The sequence below is a fragment of the Lissotriton helveticus genome, chromosome 2_1 (genome assembly GCF_964261635.1).
Source record: "Lissotriton helveticus chromosome 2_1, aLisHel1.1, whole genome shotgun sequence".
NCBI classification, from domain to species: Eukaryota; Metazoa; Chordata; class Amphibia; order Caudata; family Salamandridae; genus Lissotriton; species Lissotriton helveticus.
In genome coordinates, this window is record NC_136059.1 from 1,110,469,538 (window position 1) to 1,110,492,940 (window position 23,403).

Genomic DNA, 23,403 nt, shown 5'->3' on the forward strand with positions numbered 1-23,403 from the left:
CCGCCTGCTCTTGATCATCCAACGAGCGGCAGGCAGCGGGCCTGGCTCTCCAGGCTGGGACGGCAGGCCGGGGCAGAAGACACACGGAGAAATCCCTCGGCGAGGGCAGGTCTCTTCTTCCCGGGTCCGGCGGTGATCGCGCAACGCTTCCCTGGGTCCCGAGGACGGGGACCAATCCGGTCGCGGCGTCTGGGCGAGCCTCTGGTGCACCCGGGAGTCAGCCAATGGCAGAGCGGCTCCCGGGACAGTCAGGCAATGACGCTCCGCTCCTTCGGCCAATCACGGCCCACCACCACGAATGACGCTGCGCCGCACGGGCCAATCCCGTCGCGGCGTTAGTGAGGGGGCTCGGCTCCCTCAACCAATGGGAGCACGGCGGCTTCGTTCTTCGCCGCTTCAGCTCCCCAACGATCGACTATCTTGGGGGGGGGGGTATTCCTGGCCCCCGGGCCGCGGCGGTGACACGGCTGGCAGTGGTTTTCAGTGCGCCTCGCACGGTGAAGGCTCACAAGTCTCCGGCAAGCCCCACACCCGCGTGTCGATGAACACGCCGATCTTGGCCACTCAGCAGGCTGGGTCAGCGCGGCGCTCTCAAGCAGATTAGAGAGCAGCCCGTGCGCTAAGCAGGCAACCAGCAAAGTTCCACAATCTCCTTGCCACACAGCAGCTTCAGGTGGGGGCACTGCAGATTCCTGCAGTCCTTGGGCAACCTTTATGTCCCTGGGTTGCAGACAGGGGGCCAGCTCTTCTCAGGCCCTTGGAGATTCAAGTTGCAGACACAGCACACAGCAAAGTCTTAGCAGTTTCAAGTAGGCAGGGTCACAGCACACAGCAAAGCCCCTTTTCTTCTCCTCAGCTTCCAGGTAGACAGTAGAACAGGTCAGCCCTTAGAGCACACAGCAAGGCAGTCTTCCTTTAGTTCCCTAGCTGTCCTCCTTCCAGCAGAGGTTCCTTCTTGGTTGCAGAATTTCAGAATCTAAACTTCTGTAGTCAGGGGTCCTTTCCTTATACCCCCCAATGTCTTTGAAGTTCTTTGAAGTCTTTGTGCATGGAGGCCCTTGGTCCAGTCTAAACCAGTTCTGGGGGTTGCGGAGCACTGACTTGTCTCTGGTTTTCTTCTTCCTGTCAGCTTCAGGGCCAGGGGTGTCAGTTGACCACCAGGAGAGAGCTAACGTGGGGGAGGTAGGCAGGCGCAGCTCAGCACTTATCAGGCATTCCTTCCTCCCTCCTCCAAGGCAGGCAGATGTGCCCTTTCATCCCCGGGATGGCTCCGACCCTCTCCTCTGGGGCTCTGCAGCCCCCCCCTGTCACATCCAGACCAGGCAGGCATTCCACAAACCCAGGCACACAGAAAGGTTTAGACAAGAGAACAGCCACTTCTAAAAGTGCTATTCTCCAACACAGGATTTAAAAACACCCTTCACTAAAAGATGTGTCATTAAATTCTGAGTCCAGGGATATCTTTCACTTATGTCCCATCTTGTTCCTATGAGAAGATAGGCTGGTATCACATGGGCCCAGCCTCCTCCATGTTACTCTATGGAGCAAGATAGCCTTACAGCAGTGAGCACATAAAATGGCTGCAGCCCACTACCAGAGCATAGTACCTGCACTAGCACATGCTCTACCTTATCCATACACTGCACCCTGCCCAGGGGGTACCTTGAGCCTTCCATAGGGGTGACTGATGTGCACAGACAGGGAAGGGTTAGGCCTAGCCAGTGGGGACACTGGCCAGGCTGACATGGCAGTCACTGACTGCACACAGGCTCTGCGCTGGCAGGCCTGAGTCACCATTTTAAAGCTACTCATGTGGGTGGCGCAATCTGCGCTGCAGGCCCACTAGTGGCATTTGTCATCACTAGCCCTGGCACACACAGTGCACTTTACTAGGGACTTCGTGGTGATACAAATATGCCAATCAGGTATATTCAATCAATATCACAATTTACAGAGGGAGCACTTACACTCTGACACTGATCAGCAGTGGCAGAGTGTCCAAAGCATCTTAATCAGCAAAAACGAAATCCAGCACAGCATCAAAACACATGAGTCAGAGGCAAAAAGATGGGGGAAGAACCACGCCAAAAGGTGTCAGGTCTAACAAAAAGCAACCCAAAATAACTGGTGATGATGGATAACCATGCCTTTGACCTCCTCCCAGATCATGTGTGAGATCCCCTTAGGCTCTATGAAGCATCAAACTTTTATATGGAACTGCTAAGAAGCTTGAAGGCAGGAGTTGTGATTACCAAGTATGCAGAAGACACCCAAATGTACCTAAAAATCTCTTTACTACAGGACATTTGTACTATGAAAAATTGACTAACTGAACTGGATGTCAATGAATTTCTCCAAGTTAGATCATGAAAAAAACATAAGACAACCTCAACCAAAATGTAAACGGTATGGCTATCAAAACTTAACATCAAAGGTTTCTCTCTCACTGCAGTAGAGGAGGTTAAATCACTGGAATTTGGATTGATACACGTTTGACTATGGGCTCACAAACTGCTCACACTGCTTCAGCTGCTGGTCTGCAGTACTTAAAAGAAAAACCAAACACTTTTCATCCTTAGGATACCCACCCTGTTGTTCACGCTACTGTTTTGGCTTGTCCGGACTATGACAACTCACCACTAGAAGGTGTCTCAAGCTCATCTTTGGCGCTAATGTAAGCCAATCTACATTTCACAGCTGGGATGATATCTGGAACCAAAAATGTTTTGTTAAAATATTGCCTACACTGAAAGAACTTCACTGGCTTCCCATATGTCAGAAATAAATTTAAGTAGCAGGCATCACTTCCGTTCATAATTGATACCAGGAATAAATACGAGTTTATCCTAAAATCTCTGATGACATCAACGACTTGAGTATCAACAAGCTTATTCTGGAATTCAAAACATTCAGTTCATGCAAAATTGCCACTGAGTTGAAATCCTGAAACAAACCTCTTACAAATTAAATTTGCAAAGTATTAAAACACACACACACATGTTTAAAACATATTTAAGTTAATCTCTTTTGTGAGTCAACTACTCACTTTCTTGCTACCATGGTCCTCTTGAACACACTCCCAAAAGCCCGCTTGTCTTGAAACCTTACTCTACTGCACACCTAAAATAATCCCTTATTGTTTTCCTTTCAATCAAAGTTACCCATTTACGGCCCTCCTACTTATTATTTCTCTTCTTCAGTCTTCCCTTGGGTCCAACCATTGCCCTTGAACTCAAAATACCTACACCTCTCCCACTTTAATCTCTCCCAGCCTTTGCATTATACTTTAATTCTGTCCTGCCTCCTCACCTAAAAATGTGGATCCTTTCTTCTTGAGGTCTCTTTTTTCATAATTTCCTAAACCCTTTCCATTATTACTCACCCTTTTTCCTATATCCTAAACCCCCTGCCTCCTCCTTTTCTTCTACTCTTAATACCACATCCATACTGGTTTTAAACTGAGGTCATTATGGTTTTCCTTGAATTTCTGCCTTACTACTATGTTTTCGGTTCTATGTAAGTGGATACCCTACCCAGTTTGTTGTCCTGTTGTACAGCTCCTCAGTTGAGTTGCACTTTATAAAAATGAGAAATAAATCAGTTCACAGGAGGAAATATGGGGTCTAAATTCATAATCCTAAAATTGGTCCTCTACTTGTCAAGACTGCCTTTTGCAATCAATACTCTTGTTCCTAAATGGTCTGTAATTATTCCCGCACTGGTTGCAAAATTGTGAGACTTGGTGCTTTTAAGAATCTTTTCTGATTTAGGCTAGAGTGTTAGTCCTGTGCTGACCTCCTAATAAGCTCCTTCAAGTTCATGCCTCATTTTCTGTAAATTAGCTATCTGCCACTCTCCAAGTTACTGAAAACGTAAAAATATATTAACATGCATGGACCATGTACTGAGTGCTTCATCTTGATTAGTGCTCTTCAGCTGCTCATGCTTTCATTCAAGTTCTATTTTTCTTTCTTTTTACGCAGCCATCCTTGTCTGTGTTCCTTTTCCCCTCACATCACCTCTAATTGTCCGTGTTGTTTTTTCCCTCCAACCCCTCACAGTTTATGTTGCTTTAAACCCCCCACGACCCAGTTGGCCATGATGCTTTAAACTTCCTTCCTCCACATATTGTCTGTGCTACTTTAAACCCTGTGCTTTTATAAGCCCCCTTCCACCCCTTGTTGTCCCTGTTGGCCTCTCTAACAGTCATAAGAAAAGAAAGTGCTGACATGGCAAGCCCTGACTTCGTCGTAACACTTTTTATTCTTACTGTTCCATTGTCTGCTATCACCTACCATAAGAAAACAAGCATTAGAAATGCAATCGGGCTCGGATTTATTTGAGTTTGAGCTAATGGCATTGTAAATGCCAATGTATTGTTGCTATGTGTTATGGAGTGTGTTCATGTGGTGTGTACTGCCAGTGATCTCCTTGTGAGTGTGAGAATATTGCACCGTTACTGCCTGTGATGTCCTTCTTGTGAGTGTAAGAAGCTTGCACTGCTGCTGCCTGTGATGTCGTTCTTGTGAGTGGGAGAAGATTGCACCTCAGCTGCCTGTGGTCTCCTTGTGAGTGTAAGAAGCTTGCACAGCTGCTGCCTGTGATGTCCTACTCACTACTCTACTCACTACTCTACTCACTACTCTGCACTCACTACTCACTACTCTACTCACTACTCACTACTCTACTCACTACTCTGCACTCACTACTCACTACTCTACTCACTACTCTACTCACTACTCTGCACTCACTACTCACTACTCTACTCACTACTCTGCACTCACTACTCTACTCACTACTCTACTCACTACTCACTACTCTACTCACTACTCACTACTCTACTCACTACTCACTACTCTGCACTCACTACTCACTACTCTGCACTCACTACTCACTACTCTACTCACTACTCACTACTCTACTCACTACTCTGCACCCACTACTCACTACTCTGCTCACTACTCTACTCACTACTCTACTCACTACTCTGCTCACTACTCACTACTCTGCTCACTACTCTCCACTCTACTCACTACTCTACTCACTACTCTACTCACTACTCACTTCTCTACTCACTACTCTGCACTCACTACTTTACTCACTACTCTACTCACCTCACTACTCTACTCACTACTCGACTCTACTCACTACTCGACTCACTACTCACTACTCTACTCACTACTCACTACACTACTCACTACTCACTACTCTGCACTCACTACTCACTACTCTACTCACTACTCTACTCACTACTCACTTCTCTACTCACTACTCTGCACTCACTACTTTACTCACTACTCTACTCACCTCACTACTCTACTCACTACTCTACTCACTACTCTACTCACTACTCTGCACTCACTACTCTACTCACTACTCTACTCACTACTCGCCACTCACTACTCACTACTCTACTCCTCACTACTCACTACTCACTGCTCACTACTCTCTACTCACTACTCACTACTCACTACTCTGCACTCACTACTCACTACTCTACTCACTACTCTCCACTCACTACTCTACTCACTACTTTCTACTCACTACTCTACTCACTACTCTGCACTCACTACTTTACTCACTACTCTACTCACTACTCTGCACTCACTACTTTACTCACTACTCTACTCACAACTCACTACTCTACTCACTACTCTACTCACTACTCACTACTCTGCACTCACTACTCACTACTCTACTCACTACTCTACTCACTACTCACTACTCTACTCACTACTCACTACTCTGCACTCACTACTCACTACTCTGCACTCACTACTCACTACTCTGCACTCACTACTCTGCACTCACTACTCTGCACTCACTACTCACTACTCACTACTCACTACTCTACTCACTACTCTACTCACTACTCTACTCACTACTCTACTCACTACTCTACTCACTACTCTACTCTACTCTGCCCTCACTACTCTGCCCTCACTACTCTGCCCTCACTACTCTGCCCTCACTACTCACTACTCTACTCACTACTCTGCACTCACTACTCACTACTCTACTCACTACTCTACTCACTACTCTGCACTCACTACTCACTACTCTACTCACTACTCTGCACTCACTACTCTACTCACTACTCTACTCACTACTCACTACTCTACTCACTACTCACTACTCTGCACTCACTACTCACTACTCTACTCACTACTCACTACTCTACTCACTACTCTGCACCCACTACTCACTACTCTGCTCACTACTCACTACTCTACTCACTACTCTACTCACTACTCTGCTCACTACTCACTACTCTGCTCACTACTCTCCACTCTACTCACTACTCTACTCACTACTCTACTCACTACTCACTTCTCTACTCACTACTCTGCACTCACTACTTTACTCACTACTCTACTCACCTCACTACTCTACTCACTACTCGACTCTACTCACTACTCGACTCACTACTCACTACTCTACTCACTACTCACTACACTACTCACTACTCTGCACTCACTACTCACTACTCTACTCACTACTCTACTCACTACTCACTTCTCTACTCACTACTCTGCACTCACTACTTTACTCACTACTCTACTCACCTCACTACTCTACTCACTACTCTACTCACTACTCACTACTCTACTCACTACTCTGCACTCACTACTCTACTCACTACTCTACTCACTACTCGCCACTCACTACTCTACTCCTCACTACTCACTACTCACTACTCACTGCTCACTACTCTCTACTCACTACTCACTACTCACTACTCTGCACTCACTACTCACTACTCTACTCACTACTCTCCACTCACTACTCTACTCACTACTTTCTACTCACTACTCTACTCACTACTCTGCACTCACTACTTTACTCACTACTCTACTCACTACTCTGCACTCACTACTTTACTCACTACTCTACTCACAACTCACTACTCTACTCACTACTCTACTCACTACTCACTACTCTGCACTCACTACTCACTACTCTACTCACTACTCACTACTCTACTCACTACTCTACTCACTACTCACTACTCTACTCACTACTCACTACTCTGCACTCACTACTCACTACTCTGCACTCACTACTCACTACTCTGCACTCACTACTCACTACTCACTACTCACTACTCACTACTCTACTCACTACTCTACTCACTACTCTACTCACTACTCTACTCACTACTCTACTCACTACTCTGCCCTCACTACTCTGCCCTCACTACTCTGCCCTCACTACTCTGCCCTCACTACTCTGCCCTCACTACTCTGCACTCACACGGACAAACAGTTGTACGGCAACACTCTCCGTAGAAACCTTCTTTTAAACATAAATATATTTTATTTCATGTTAAGAAGTATATATAAATAAAACAAATATTGCTATTACAAAATATGTGAATAACTTTTAGTCAATGTAAGTATTTCTTTAAAAAACATTACATTATTTCAAATAAATTCTATACGTAAACTTTAAGATGCATGCAGAGGGGTGGGGGCAAACCTGAATTTGTCAATATTTGTGAAGCACAGCTTCGGCGTTTCCTCTGCACTGGGAGGGGTCAGAATTAAGGGTATGGAAAAAGTTTTGGTTTTTTTTTTTACACAGGCTACTTTTGCCAAGTGTCTGGATTCCGACATTCAAGTTGGAGAAGTTCCTCAGTTTAATTGCATCTTTGCCCGTGTAAATATGAGCCACAGGTCAAGATCATTTCCAACCTGATCGAAACAGCCAAGATGGAAATTGTACACAGAGCTTTTCTTTGCAGTTGTTTTTTAATGCACAAAAGCACATTAAGCAACTGCCTCTCCAAGTTTAGCTTCTGAGACACATTGTCCCATATTTATAAGGGAAAAGCATAAAAAATTCACAACATCGTAAAACTGCCAAGGTTTCCAAAGACGTTGGCTTCATGCAATGCCTGTTTCTGCAGCGAGTTCTGGATGTCTGCTACCAACGTGTAGCATTTCCAGTGTTCTCTCCACTCTCAATGTCCTTAAATTCTATTTTTTACTGAATGTCTTCGGTGAATGAAGTACCAAGTCGCCATTTTGAGAATGAAAGCTTCGACACTCCTTAACACTATTCCATTGCCAGGAAGCCCATTAAGGAATTTCCATATGGTTCATGGCATCATCTCTCGTTGCTGACATACCATCGAAGCCCAGCATGCAGGGGCTGAAACATTTTGCACTAACAGTGTTAAGGCACTAGGATTGCGAAGGGTGCCGCGGGCAGAGAGCCGGAGCGTTAATGCACCACACTTCCTCAACGTTCTCTCAGTGTCTTTGCCCTTTAAACGAAAGCCTCTCTCCGTTCTGGGGCTTTGGAACTCTCCCCGGCCTTCGGCGTGCCTGGCAGCGCCTCTCCTGCCTCTTCGCGGTGAAACTGACCCGGCCCTACCAACGCTCACGCATCGGGCGTGAGCACGCCTGTGCCGGCCCCGGCTCTTCCTCTCGGCTCGAGGACAGAGTTAAAGGCGGGCCGGCCCAGCGGTGCAGGAGGGCTCCGGGAGCAGTGCGGGCGGCAGGGGGAGGCTCGGAGTCCCTGACGGGGAGTGCAGACGAAGCCTTCAGCTTTCACTCACCCGTGGGGGCTCTGGGCACTCGGCGACTTCCAAGGATTCCAGCGGGAGGGGCTGGAGCGCGCTCACGGCTGCAGGCAGGCACACAGAGCAGAGCGGTGCGAGTCTGGTGAAAGGAACGGCTCGCACCGCGGGGGATATTAACAGTACCTTGGCACTTGCAGGCAGGAGCGGCAACAAAGGGGAAGACAAACGTTGCGGGCCCCTAGCCCGGGGTGACTTCACGAACACTTCCTTTTTCTTCAGCGGGGGTCGGCACAGGCTTGTGCGACTCCGGCGATCGGGGGCACTTTTGGATCTTGACGCCAGCGGGCGTGTGCAATCAGGCAGGCGCGGCCCGCGACCCTTGGCACGACGGTGCGGGGGTCTCCTCAGCGGGGGCGGCGCGGCCTGACAAGCCTCCAAGATCACGAAGCGGGGTCACAGGGCACGGACTGTGCAGCTGTCGACCAAGACGAGCATGTATGAGTCATCTTCTGTGAGCCTCGCCTGCTGCTTCTCGTCATTTAACATTGAACGCGCTCACCGCTGTGAACGCGTTCGCATCATCTGGCTTGCATTACACGGGCACTCTGACAGCTCGTAATTAAGATTAATCACTCTGCCATGCTCGTTCTCGCACACAAAATGCCACATCGGGCACGCGTACATTACTTACAGCCTATCACTTCAAGGCTACTACATACACAGCACAGGGAAGACGAATCACTGACCAGATGCCAGAAAACGCAAAGGAATGTGTGGAATTCCTCTCACCAAGGCCCTTCTTCTTCTTCTTCTTTTTTTTCTTATAACATTAGGATCTCGAAACTCCTCCCCCAGGGGGAGGAGTCCGAGCACTAAAAAGTGCTATGACACTATTAGCACTGGCCACGCCATTGCGCTTTTTTAATTAATTTATTTACATTATACTCTTAGCTATGCTGTACAGCAGCCACACTGCTCTAAACCATGGTTAAAATATGTTGGCAAAGCCAGTAGCCTTCACTTAGTTGAGACTTTTTTCCTCTGTCACTGCTTGTTTTTTAAGAGGGTGGGACAGAAGCAACACACAATGGGTTGGGGTTGGAAGCAACAGGGCGGGGTAAAAAAATACTGTGGATTGGGAATGTGGAATGGTACAACAAAGTGACAAAGGAGTCCGGGCGCAAATGTAACATGGGGGAGTGAGGAGAGAAACTACACGGGGCATGGGTAGGATGGATAGGGAGAGAGCTCAGAGAGGAGTTCTAGGTAGGGGGAGCAAACAAGCAAAACAGAGCAAAGTGTAACTGGCATGGGCAAGAACACAGTCAAGAAAGTAAGGGAGGAAGCAGAGGATGTACACACAGGAACATCAGAGTGCAGCAAGAGTGGGAGGTGAGAGAAATATACAAGGGAGACAGCTGGAAAATACATGCACCCTCATGCAGACCTTAAACAAAAAGAACAAACTAATGCCTGGTAAAGTGAGCAGTAGAAAGAAAAGTAATAAGTCCATGCTCCAGGGAATAGACAAACACTAGAGGAAGGAAGGTCTACACATGCTAATGTAAAAGAATCAAGCAAATGTGATTTCCAATGAAGCCAACCAATAGGTAGGCTCTAGGTCCACTGTAAGCTAAAAATATGTCTTGCAAAATACACACAGTTCATACAATTTCTAGTAGAAGAGAACTAAAAATGAGAAACAAATGTTGCATGTATTGTCACTTTGTGATTGTGGGCGGCAAGATATAGTCACAAAAATGCATCTTACAAAAACATATTATACTGCTGAATACCGAATGCAGGGTTTTCCAAAGTTGGTCCTGGAGGATATCCCAATTTAGATAAGTATAGTTAGCTTACAAATCTGGAATAGATCCGGCTTTCTAGGACAGACTTTGGAGAACCCTGCCCTAATGAATGGACTACATTAGACCAGAATAAGAACTGCCTTTCTGGTGCAAAATCTAGTTATTGTATGCCGTATAGGTTAGCAATGAACCAGGTCGCCCTGGAAATAGCAGCTGTCCAACCCGGAAAAAGTACTTTTTTTTTTTGATAATCAAGTTTATTGTTGTTTTAGAGAACAAAACACAAGATACATTGGTAGCAAAATCAGTCACATTATTTAGATAAGGTACAATCGAGAGAAAGACGACAGACTTGTAAGGCACTTGTGGATTGAGTAAAACACTTGCTTATAAACAGTCTTGTACACGACACACTCGCGCCCCTCAGGGCATTAAGTTGAACCATTTGCCCCATATCTTGCCAAAAAGCTCTGGGCAGCCCCAGGCCTCAAAGAGGGGCTCCTCCTGTGCTCCACACCAATCCACTCCCTGTCTCCATTTCCGTGTAGTAGGTGGCTTGGCCTGGGACCAGAGTGCCGCTATGTCGCGCTTCGCTACCGCCACCACCGTTCCTAAAAAGCGCTTATCAGCCCGGGAGCCATCTAGGCCATCAAACACCCCCAGGATCAGGCGTAGCCGGTCGTGGGGAACCTCCCACCCCAAGGTCTGTGTAAGCGCTAGTTCCACCCCCGCCTAGAAGGGTGCAAGGACAGGGCATTGCCAAATCATGTGGTAAAAATCCGCGGGAGCGTGGTTGCATCGTGTGCAGGACGGGGAAGGCTGCATAGGCGTGCTGGGGTGAGGTATGCCGTATGGCGGTAATAAGAGTTGGACTAGACGCAACTTGGATGAGGTCGTCAAGGTCTTGGGAGCCATGAGGGCGTCCCTCCAGTCCGGTCATCCAGAGGACCCACCCACCATTGCCACGGGCACGTAACAGGTCCAGGGATGCGGGCCATTGTTCACTAAGGAGCAGTAAACCCGCGACACCCCGCCTCTACCAGGTTCCCCATCATCACTTGGGCCTTCAGGGGGCTGAATTCCGGGGAGGAGGTGGGAGACGGAATGTGTCCTAGGAGGGCATGTCTTGGCTGTAAGTATTTATAAAATTGGGAGGGGTGGAGGGAGGAGCGCTGCTGTAAGTCTACAAACGATCTGATGTGGTCCCCCACCGAGACATCTCCTAGTAGCGAGATCCCGATGTGAGAAAAAGTACTTTTAGCACTACACCTTCAAACATGTGAATATATATTCAGTCAGTCAAGTCAATATCTTTATTTCAGACTAAAAGGTCATAAAAGAGCAAAATAAATATAAAATATATCAAAACAATTAAAAGTAGAGAGCATATAAAAGAGAGAAAGAAGATTCAACTAAATATATTACAGTAAAACCAGGATAAAATATGTCAAAATGTTAAGTACACAGCAGCATTAGGGGATACCCTTTTTCGGTTTTAACCTCCACACAGACATCAGATACCTTGAGATTGCAAAGACAATGAACTGACTTGTATAATCTCTGAGTATTCTAAGGGCAATGCTGTAATATCTCAGATCCAAATTACAACAGAGTGGCAAAATACACTTTTTCCTTGTACCACGATAGGCTGGACAAAATAGAATTACATGTGCAACCACTTCGATCACCCCAGGGAAGAAAGGACGTTTTGTTAGACTCTGAGTTCCCAAATCTTCATGCAGTTGTAAAGGCTTGAATTGGGAGGATTCCTAAACAAAACTTTAAGTACAGGGTTCTGGCATGGGGGGTTCCAACTCATCCAAAAATGATTCAAAGCAGTAGTCGATTTTGAACTCCAAGAAAGAGGCAGTGAAGGAGCCCACCCTAGAGGTACTTGCAGTATTTTTGTCCACATAATGCCAATAGGCTCTTTTTAAATCCTGTTTGGAGATCGGTGTAACATTAGTTGGTGATGAGCGGAGATTGTCAAATCCAATCTGTCTCAATCGATACCCAACAACCATAAACCAGAAAATCTTCCTGGACCCCAACTGCCCCATTATTTCTTTCAAGGCTCCTCAAAGAAATATAAGTTCCGGGGCTGACCACAATCTTCACCAATACATTAAACGTTTCAGCCTCACTACGTCCTTAACTCTCTTTAATCCATGATCTATTTGTAAAGGATAAAAGGGGATACTTGCTGAGTTTGATCAAGCCCCTCAGAAAAGATTTTCCTCTACTTCAAGGGGCCTAGTGTCACAAATGCCCCATAATTTACCACTGTACAGTGCGCCCTACAGTGATTGGCATCTATAGATCTCTAAGGCTGGGTTAATTGGTCAGTACGTGGACATGCTCTGGGTCCTCAGAATACGACCACTGTATTGCTCAAGCTTAATTTTTCGATTCTGAACATGGAATGGCCAATCAAAGTCATCTGATAAGGTCACTCCTAAGCAATCGAACACTCAAACATGCTCCAAACTTTCACCATTGAGGTTGGGATTCGAGCGGGTTGCGGGGCAGGGATTAACCACCATGTACTTAGTCTTGCCAAGGTTGATCTCTAGGCCCGTAGTTTGCAGAAGACCCCAAAGTCATCCAAGTGCTTTTGAATGCCCATGGGAGATTTGGATAGCGAAAGGGTGTCATCCGCACTGTCACCCCAGCAAGAGATGGAACACCCCGCTCACATATCTCCAGAAATGAAACTAAATTATTCATATAAAGGAGGAAGAGGGTTGGGCCAGTACGCACCCCTGCCTCACCCCCAATTTACAGGTATATGAGCAGTCAGTTCGCCCTTGAGTCCACATCCAACCTTACTGGTATGTAACTTAACAGCAACTTTTAAAAGATAGGCAGGCACTCCCATCTCCGCCAAACGCTCTCCATAAAGACTCTCTTGGGACTAGATCAAAGGCAGATCGAAGATCTACAAACATTACCTACAATCGACCGCCCCTCAAAGACACATAGTTCCAGTACAATAGCTGTAGTCGAAAGAGCTGCTCAATAGTGCCAATACCTTTTTTTAATCCAGCTTGCAATGAAGTCAAGACTTCTGTGTCCACCATCACATCACCATTCACTCAGTATATTAAAAGAGATGAGATGGGCACTATCGAGAAGGCTTATAGATCTATAGTTAGCAGGGGATGATCTGCAACCTTTTTTTAAACTGGAATGATCTCTGCTCTGGTCTACGTTGAGGGCATGGGAGCACCGGACAGCAAGGCATTAAAAAAAGAGGACAAAATATGGGCACCACATGTCTTTGAACATCTTAAACAGGTCACCAGGCACTTTGTCCAAGCCTGGCGCCTTGTTGGGCATAATTAAGTCCAGGGCATTGGAAACCTCCACCTCAGTTATGTGGGGATATCAAAGTGTGATTGATTAATAATGAGGCCAGTAGTGGCAACACCAACAAAACTGCCAGTGTTCCACATAACCTTTGCATTGTCAGCTGTAGCCTGGGATTCTGCCTCTCCTACAGTCAAGTTCTGGAAGCTTCCTGACAGATTCTGAGTGGAATCTACCTGAATTTCTGCTTGGTCATACAAATTGGAAAAATGCTCAATTCAGGCACTTGCGCAATATTGTTAGTAAGTGGGGCCTATATCCTGGGTCACCCCCTGCAACTGAATGCCAAAAGGTACAGAGATCTTTACTTTTAATGCCATCTAACATCATAGACCATTTAGCACATTCCCATTCTCTTTTAGCTTTTAGTATTGTGGCTTTATAATGGAACCTGGCTGTCATTTAGTATCTCTATGCCCTGCTCTTCTGGACCCTAGCAAAGCGTGCCTGGTTTCCCGGTAAGGCTCAGTATACCATGAGGCCTCCTTTTTCCTTTTTCATGTCCCCCCGGAGTCCTCTGTAAGTAGTGCCTTGAGCGAGGCAAACATAGGATTATGCATTGCATGCAAAATCTGTAAAGGGTCTAGGTTTTTACTGTCTGCAATCACACCTGCCACTGACTCCAGACCTGCAGTTACAACCCCTAGCACCTTCTTGAGAGTTTCTTCTGACTCACCCACCACACTCTACTTAAGCCTCCACCGATTATTGGCGGGCACTAGTCTTTTATACTAGCCACATTGGGTGCTGCAGGGAGAGAGTCACCCAGGGCTGCCAGTGATAGGATCAAAGCATTATGATCCCTATCCCGCCTTTGAATTACCGCCATGTCTACCACTGCTGGACACAGTTTTACATCCATGAGAATATAATCAATAAAGCTGGAGGGGTGTGGTCAATTATACATAACTCTCCCCACCCTGTCTGATTTAGATCTACCATTACAAGCCCGAAGGCCATTTGTGAGAGTAAATGCATTCAGTTGCAATACTACAGGAGACCACCGCTTTACAGGAGGGAGTAACATTTCCAAGATACCCCAAACTTGGTCTTCTTTGTTGCAAAGTTCTTCATGCGTGTGCTGCCAAAGGTTCATATCTACCATTAAAGTACCCCACATCTACTTTAAAAAAGATTTCTGATATGTGAATCCCCGCAAGAATTGTCTGACCCTGAGACAAGCCCATAGGATGGGATACAAACTACGCTGTCTAATATATTGCAGTTATGCCCAGGGGGGGAAGGAAGCTGAAAGACATGGAATACGAATGTATTACTGATATACTTGTTTGTTGACGACCTACGTACGAATACGCACCACCTAAAAGACTACCACTTACTGGTATTACCAACTACTGGCCCTTGTATATCGTGAGGACACCTGTATACTAATGTCTACTATAGAGCGAGAAACGATGTAAAGTACTGATCCTTGTTACGAATAATAATTTTTTGAATATATATAAGGATGAATACACTACCTATGTATGTATTGCTGCACTGCTAAAAAGCCAATAAAAATTTTTAAAAAAAAGATTTCTGCAGGTCCGTCAAATGGACAGCCAGCAGATCAATTACCCGGGACTCAGCTCCACTACTGCTGGTCCTACAATACACTTTATACAAATAGTAGAGGGGAACGATAAAACAATAAATTAGGCATCTACACTGTCCATGGGGATAACCTTAGACTTACAACATGGAGAAGTCCTTAACCAGACTGAAAGCCACCCCAATGGCCTGCTTTTCCCTGAGGTGGTAGCAGGCACAGAAGAATTCACATCCCCTGCATGAAATTACGGGGCTAGTGCCATGTTTCTTAGAAAGCACAAATATCAAATATGTCTATAAATGCGCCACAAATGGGACAAGAGAGCTTTAAGAGTAAGCCACCAGCAACATTCAAGTAGACTAATAGAGTATTGCTTGGATTTGGGGGGAGAAGAAGCACTCGATTCAGAATGGTCCAATGCATTCAGCGAGGTTATAAGTGAAACCTCATGCCAAGGTAACAACGCGCACAACCAGAAGGTACATGCACAGAAACTGGAGGGAGTAATCAGCAAAGAGTTAGCGCCAGCCGATGACCGGCAACAATCAATCTCCCTTCCCATCTACCAGGCTCAAGAAAAAAACAAGGGGGACCAATCTAATACCATCTTTCTTCAAGTAGGTCTCCCTCGCACAGGTAATCTGCTGTTGAGCTAAGCCAAGGCCCCTACAGTTGATTACAACAGTCCTCATCGATAATCTTTGCCCTCAGGTAGTTCCAATCCACCCTCCTGACTAGCAAAATGTCATCATATTCCAACAGGCTAAAGTTAGTATTCTGATTCAGCCAATGACATACGATTCTCTGCTAGAGTCCTGGGGTGGGAGTACTCCCGCAAGGACAGCTAAGCATGGGCAACAGTCAGGGGGGGAGGTCTAGCCGGGCATGGGCCTGGAGGGTGACATCTTTAGAAGAAGAGTTGGCCACCTATACCTGCCACAACCGTCAAAGGATGAGGAGAGCCATGCAACACCCGGGAGGGGTAGCCTAAACCGAAACCACCAAGGTTGGAAAGTGGCCTGTCACAGTTAGAACCAGCATCAAACTCAGGTGATTGAGCTTGCACAGCTGTCTGTCTATCTGTGGCAATGTTTGCTCCCTGAGCCCGCTGCCTTAGAGTACGCTCCAATACATGTAGCTTTTCCATCAAAGGATAAACACATTTTTGAACCAATAGCTCAAATTTAATTAAAATTACATCCCAATCAATAAGTTCTAAATTGTTCGGAGTCAGCGAAGGATGATTCATTAACTCGATGAGGCCACCACCATGTCTAGGCCTAACACAGGATGGTGCACTATTGCCTCGCTTCATTGCCTGCTTCCTCTTGGCGCGAGGGCCTTTGACACCAATTGTTGTGTCATTGAAGACTCCACAGGAGCTGATAGTTTGATTAACAACAGACTAGGCCACAGGTAGCGGGTGGTTCAATGAAACTTGGAGGAAGTGCACTATGTACATCAGCAGAATGCTCAGTAGTTTGACGGAGGGGAAATAATGAAGTGCCTGGGGCAATACCAAAGTCCATCAATACTCGCCTCTCAGCAAGCTCGATCTACTTTGAGACGACACTTACTGCACCGACCAAAAACGTCTCCAAAGTTGTTCCTTTGGCCTGTGAGGGGAGTGCACAAATTGATTTTAAATGTGAATACCAGCTAAGATAGCGCAAAAAACAGACTCACCATACAAGGGTTCACAGTTAGTGAACTCTTAATGAACTGGAACTGCAGAATACCAGACTGTTGCGCTGCATCTGTGCTGTCAGGCTCCTTGGTAGCAGTCTGAGAGTAATCTCCGCTGATGACCCATAGGTGATAACCTTCCGTACCCCAGCTCTAAACAGAGGCAAAATACAAATGAAAGGATCATTATGCTGCCAGAGAAATATGGCACATATTATGACATTCACTTACTCTGATCACAGTATCTCTCAAAGTACCTAAATGTGCCGTAATTTAATCTTTGCATTATGGCAATATCTGTTCTTTTGTTAATTAAACTTCATTTCTAAGCAATGTATTTGTCAGTGGATACACTGATCACACTGTGAAATTTAAAAAAACACATGTTCAGGTTTTGCTGCTTCTTTAAATTCTTTGTGACAAGAGAATGGTCCATTTGAGTCCCCTGGAAATATTTGCACCAGACAGCATTCGGATTGATAAAAGACCTATTGCTTCATATATACAAAGTTATGTACATTTCGGTTTGTACATTAGTAAGGTTTTCTTTTTTTTAATTTCAAAGTATTTTATGAATTTTATAAGCAAAGACATTAGCATTTCTTTTACAAGGTTAGCCAAACGTAATTTGTAGAACAGTGTTTACAGGCACTTTGAAATATATGTTTAGCTAACCCCATCTGATATGAGTTGCTAAAAATTAGGAAAAGGTCGATAGAAAGAAGCAGGAGAGAAAGGGGTGAAAGGAGGACACAAGGAAGCTTCTATAGTAATGAGACTAATAAGACTTATAGCCGTGTGACAAAGCCACCGCCACACTGGCTTGCTTGTGGCGAGATTGGTAGCCCAGTGAGCCCACCCATCGCCCCATAGGGCCATGGTAGTAGCGCTCCATCCCGTTCGCCCTACCACACATAAGAGAGGGGGGCCAGGGGTGTGTCACCGGGAGGAAATGGTCTCAGGGTGAGTTCTGCGCAGTCAGCAGCAGGTCTACTAGGTCTCTGTCATGCTCTGATCTTAGTTCTGCGGTCATGAATGTAGTGTCCAGGGAGGAAAATTCAGTTGTTAGAGTGCATTCCAGTGCTCTATTTATGAAACCAAAGATTTTCTCCCAGAATGTTTTGCATGTTGGGCATTGGTAGATAAGATGTGCTAGCTCCCCCTTTTCCTTGCTACAGTTCCAGCATAGTGCATCTTCCCTGAGGCCTAGTGAGAATAAGCATGCAGGAATACAGAAAGCCTTATGGAGTAGCCAGAATTTTGTTTGTGAAAGTATCGTGGAGATTTTATTGCGTAAGGCAGAGGTCCATAACATTGCTAGTTCACGCTCATTAAGTGTGTTTATGCTTTGTTTTACCCAATAGTTAATTGTCTTATCGTTAGGTTTCAGGCGTAGAAGTTTGTAGAGGTGTGAGACAGGGTATCCTAGTCTTTTGATTTTTGCCATGTACTGTGAGACTGACGGTTTAGCGGTCAATAGTTTGGTTTTGGATAGGGCAGTTTTGATTTTCAAAAAGTTGTTGAAATCAATGTCTGTTAGGTTATGCCTAGATTTCAGTTCGGCAAACGTGGTGGGATATCCCCCTTCTTCTAGTTGGTATGGGTGGGAAATGCCTTTCTCTATCCATGTGTCAAAGACTAGGCATTTCCCCTTATATCGTATCTTGCTATTGGCTCAGAGCGACTAACTTCGAGCCCTTTAGGCTGTTCTCCATTTTCTTATCTATTCTTAGTAAGGCAATTTTTGTGTTTTTAAAAATGGATCTGGAGGCGTGAAAATGCTTATTAGCTGTTAACAGCACCATTGGGTTTAAATTGTTCAGTATGGCTCTCTCGACTTGTAGCCATACCGGTGTGTATCCATTAGGAGGTGATATCCAATAAGATCCCTGCTTTGCCAGAAATGCTGTTTAAGATATTCTATCAGTAAGTTATTCTATGCGAATTCTGCCATATGTTTTCCCGCAAACCGTCATACACATTAAAAACCATTTGCTAGCTATGTATTAGATGTAACAAGGCTGTATACTTTCTGTCTAGAATGCAGTGTGATTCTGTGGAATATCAGGAGTTTGCTGATGTGTGGTGGAAGGATGAAGAGTACATGGTTTGGACAGCTACGTCAGGTTGTCTCTCACTTGAGGAAAGGCTAGATAAGTTGAACAAGTACTCTGTTTTGCATGGAGTAGTTGAAATAGTTTTGTCAGGAGTTTATGATCCCAAATATAGTGAGGACTGTGAGTGGAGCAAACCGATTTTTCATGAGCTCTCTGTTGAAGGCAGGTTGTTGTTCAGAAGTTCACAGTTAGTGGCCCCAGAAAGTGTGCATGAACGATTGATGACTTTTGCCAATAATGGGCATTAGGGAGTCAGCAAGACTAAGGAGCATTTGAGAATGTCTTAAAGGTGGCCTGGGATTGATCTTGCGACACAGAGGTTGATAAGAGAATGTGTAGATGGTAGGTTAAGTGGCAAATCCAAAAAGCGGAGATCTGCTTCCATAAATATTAGGAAGCTGATTGGTCATCCATGAGATGAAATTGCTTTTAATATTGTGGGCTTGTTGAATTCTAAGGAGGGTGTTGAGTACCTTTTCATTCTTGTTGACATGTATTTTAGATGGACAGAGGTGAAAGTTGCTAGTGATATTTCTACGGTTTCTTTGATTATGTTCTTATCAAATATTTTTGCAAGAGAAAGTAATCCTAAAGCCTTGCTAACGGATAATGGAGTTCAGTTGATGCCGACTGTCATGTCAGAGTTTTGGAATAAGAGCAATTGTCCATAAAAGGTGTGCACTGCTTCAAACAAATGGTATGATTTACAAGTTCAATAGGATGCTTAAGGAGACTATTCAAATGGCGAAAAGATGTGGAGGGAGTTAGAAAGCTGCAGTGTTTGACCATATTGTGCAGTATAGATTTATTTCACAATTGACAACAGGTGTTACCCTGTTTGAGTTTTTTCACAAACGACAACCATGTACCTTGATGTGTCCTGAGTAAGTAGAGAAAATTCATCAGGGGTATCTGGTAGGTTGATTGTGGAATGGGCAAAGGATAAGGAATTGAGAGAACAATTCAAGTGCAAAGAATATTTTGGAAGAAAAAAAAAGGTGAAAACATTGATTGTCAGGGTTTGCAACATGGTTCATGGGAAGTTACCAAAGGGAAGGAATGAGTACAGCAAGAACAGTGTTTCCCTGAAAGATGTTTAAGTCAATAATGGTTCCGTTCAATAGAAGATGGGATTATTTGGAATTTCAGCAATATAGTTTGGGTAAATGAGAATGGTATTTGCCATCTTGTATTCTGATTTATCATGATATAATATCTATTGTGAAATTATTAATTCAATCATATATTTCTTATTTGTGTAGGTGTTTATTATCTTGCAGATTATTGTTTTGTGTGTTATTTTAGAAGCTGCTACTTGTTCCTGATTATGTTGTGCCTGTTTTGTTGGGTGGATTAAGTGTTGTAACTTAGGTTATTATATGTAGGTATGTCCCCTTTAATTGGTTTCAGATCAAGGGTCTACATTGATTGTTTGTTTGTAGTTTAAGCGTAGTTGCTGGTGGGATTTCATCCATGCTATACCTGGTCTGCATTGACCCTCCCCATGGTCCTGCAAACTGAAGAAGGGTCCCACATTTGTGACTTCACAACAGAATTTGCAAATCCTGCAACAAAAATGTTTACTATGCATTAATTCCCATGATCGGTCAGAGTGCGGCCCATTTGTATACCTATACCATAAAAATGAAAGCTTATAATAAACCTGCTTTAATGAGTAAAACAACGGAGAACTATTTTTAAGAGTGCACATTTCCAAAACGGATTTCCAGTTCTGACATAGCTGTGCCATCTAGATGTTTAGTATTGTATCCATAATTTATCCCTGATGTGCTAGCACTGTACATCCATGTCATTATTATCCTTATTTCCGATCTGATTTCTGTGACTGGCCGTTAGCTGGACTCCTTACTCTGATACCACTCTTATGAGGAGACTCTGCAATCCAGTTCTATATTAAAAGGTAGTTTTCTCAGTCCGTTTGTGCTGGACGCTATTCTGCAACCTTGAATCTTGGCTGATGAGCAACTATTAGATATGTAACACTCCGGTATGAGCTTCCTGATTCCGTGTTATGCCGTCTCCCAACATTGATGAAACAACAGAGTTAGCATTTCAGAACTGATAAATGACTTAAATTACATACAAAGGTCAATAAGATGGGAATGTGTCTATGCTGGAATAATATACATACCATAGAGCTCATCTTTAAAGGTTCTTTTTTGGTGCCATCTGACCGATAACTAAAATTGAAAACAATTGTTAAAGCATGAATATACAAATATCTTGATTAAACCGGCTATTTTTTTTCTTCTCAAACGTGCTAATTCAGAGATTGCCCCCATACATGGTGGATATTTTAAAACATGAGGATAAATTGAACAACTTCAGTACAATGAAAAGAAAATTGATCAAGGAATGTGGTACAGATATTAAAATTCCTAAAGGGAATCATTTTCTAGCAATAGTGTGTTAGTTAAAGTGCAGGTTTAGCTAAAAGACTGGGAGGGGAGTAGTAGGAAATATGTTTTCCTGAAGAGGAATGTTATTTAATGTTCTAATAACTGTAGAGTTCAATCACTCCATATAAAAATAGAGGATACATTTTATCCATCAAAGATAATTTTATTTGGAAAATGTAATACACATACATTTGCCTACAGCCACTGGCCGGCAAGGAACAGTGAGCCAGCCAAAACTGTGCTTCAGAAAGTCTTAACGATTAACCCTCCCCTTCCACATCCAACACGAGTAGTAGAGGAGACTAGGTCCAGGAAACACATCCGAGTCAAATTTTTTGCTTAATTTTTCCAAAAACAACTAAAGTGTACACACCATGATATAGGATAACTTCAGATGTGTCAACATGTACTCTGTGAATAATGCATGCAGTTGCTTTTTCAATTGCATTCTAGGACCTGTAGTTTTGCTACTTTGATTTTGAACACAGACCTTCAAATGCCAGAAACCAAAGCCAATACGTGGCTGGTGATATTGCACCATAATCTTGTTCAACTGCTTCTGATAAAGTGTTTATCTTAAAACATGTGAACGTCATAAATTCGACTAAGAGAAGCACCTCCTCTGCCCTGAATTGGATTCGCAAGACACCTTTCCTATTCAGTGAAAGCCTGAGGCTTGCCATCACTGACGAAATTAATTTCGGTCAACGGTCTATTTGAACCTCCCACGTTGACCTGCAGGGGATTAATACCCTTGTCCAGACGTCTCATTCTCAAAGCGTGGACGATCTCTGAAGGCATCAGAAGTACATACCCCATTAATTGGAACACATGAAGCATTGAATATTGGTTTCCAACATTGGCCTGACGCCCGCTATTAACCATTTATGGTTATCGATCCAGTCCTTACCTGCCCCTTACCCCTTGTCCTGAAGAAGACCCGTAGCAGAGGCCTAGAAATCGCCCATATTGCGTTAGGGTCGAAACGTCGACGACTACCCCCCCATCCCAGCCTACACCTACTTTCTTATTCCAATTGTAAATTATGTATATAATAATGTATGGGTAGGCTTTCTTGTGTTCTAAATCGCAAAATTTGCCCTTTGATTGTATCAATCTATTTTGCATTTATTCTTTCAATTGTTTCTTTTCATTTCACTTGAGCACCCCCTTTTTCTGAATCTATCACTTATTCATTGTCATTAATAATTGCTCTGGATCGTCAAAAATTCTTTTTAGTATGTAAATAAACTTGTGATATATAACAATTTTGTTTTTGAAAATTTATATGTTGGGTTTAATGCATTGAATATTGTTGGTTGTAAATTACACATCTCCTATGGGGCAAATTGACTTTGCCTAAGATTGAATCTGCTACAAATAACTGCAGGTTGTACATTCATTGTGTCTTGATTGAAATCCGGGACCATTTTCGATATATAAATCGTCACACAGCAAGAAGTCATAGCCGTCAGGTATGTCACAAACATTGTAGAGTAATTGTATTTATATAGCCATTACTAACCATGACGAGGAAATACAAAGCAATACTGCCCGACAGTACAGTTAACATTTCCACAAGATACCTGACTCCCAGTTACCCTGTCCTACTTTGTAGTTACAAACAGTACACAGCTCTTGCCCAATAAAGAGCCCTTGTTAGCAATTACCGCATCCATACATGTAATACACCCTCTAAAATAATTCTTCTCCATGCATTTACACCACACTGTCCTGTGTAGTTACCATGCCCCCCAGGTATACATCCTAGTCGTCTGTCAGTATCATAACACTAGGCTTTTTGGAGCGCCCCTTGCGGGTCGCCTGCCAGGTCTGCATACACAACAGGAGACACCATGGGCATAAGAGGCAGCAGGCGGGGCCCTTACTGCCTGGTGAGTAACGTGACCAAAACCCCCGG

The 23,403-nt window shown here is 44.3% G+C and overlaps 1 protein-coding gene across 2 annotated transcripts in view; it reads right to left on the minus strand.

Moving 5' to 3' along the window:
* The window catches only part of RIC1 (RIC1 partner of RAB6A GEF complex), an 882,831-nt gene that overhangs the window by 259,889 nt on the left and 599,539 nt on the right, over positions 1–23,403 (minus strand). For both annotated transcript variants that reach the window (XM_078675923.1, XM_078675922.1), the window contains exons 10-11: positions 21,215–21,263; positions 16,946–17,098 (exon numbers count right to left, since the gene is read on the minus strand). In XM_078675923.1, coding sequence (XP_078532049.1) covers positions 16,946–17,098; positions 21,215–21,263 — 202 coding nt within the window. The remainder of the gene's footprint in view (positions 1–16,945; positions 17,099–21,214; positions 21,264–23,403) is intronic.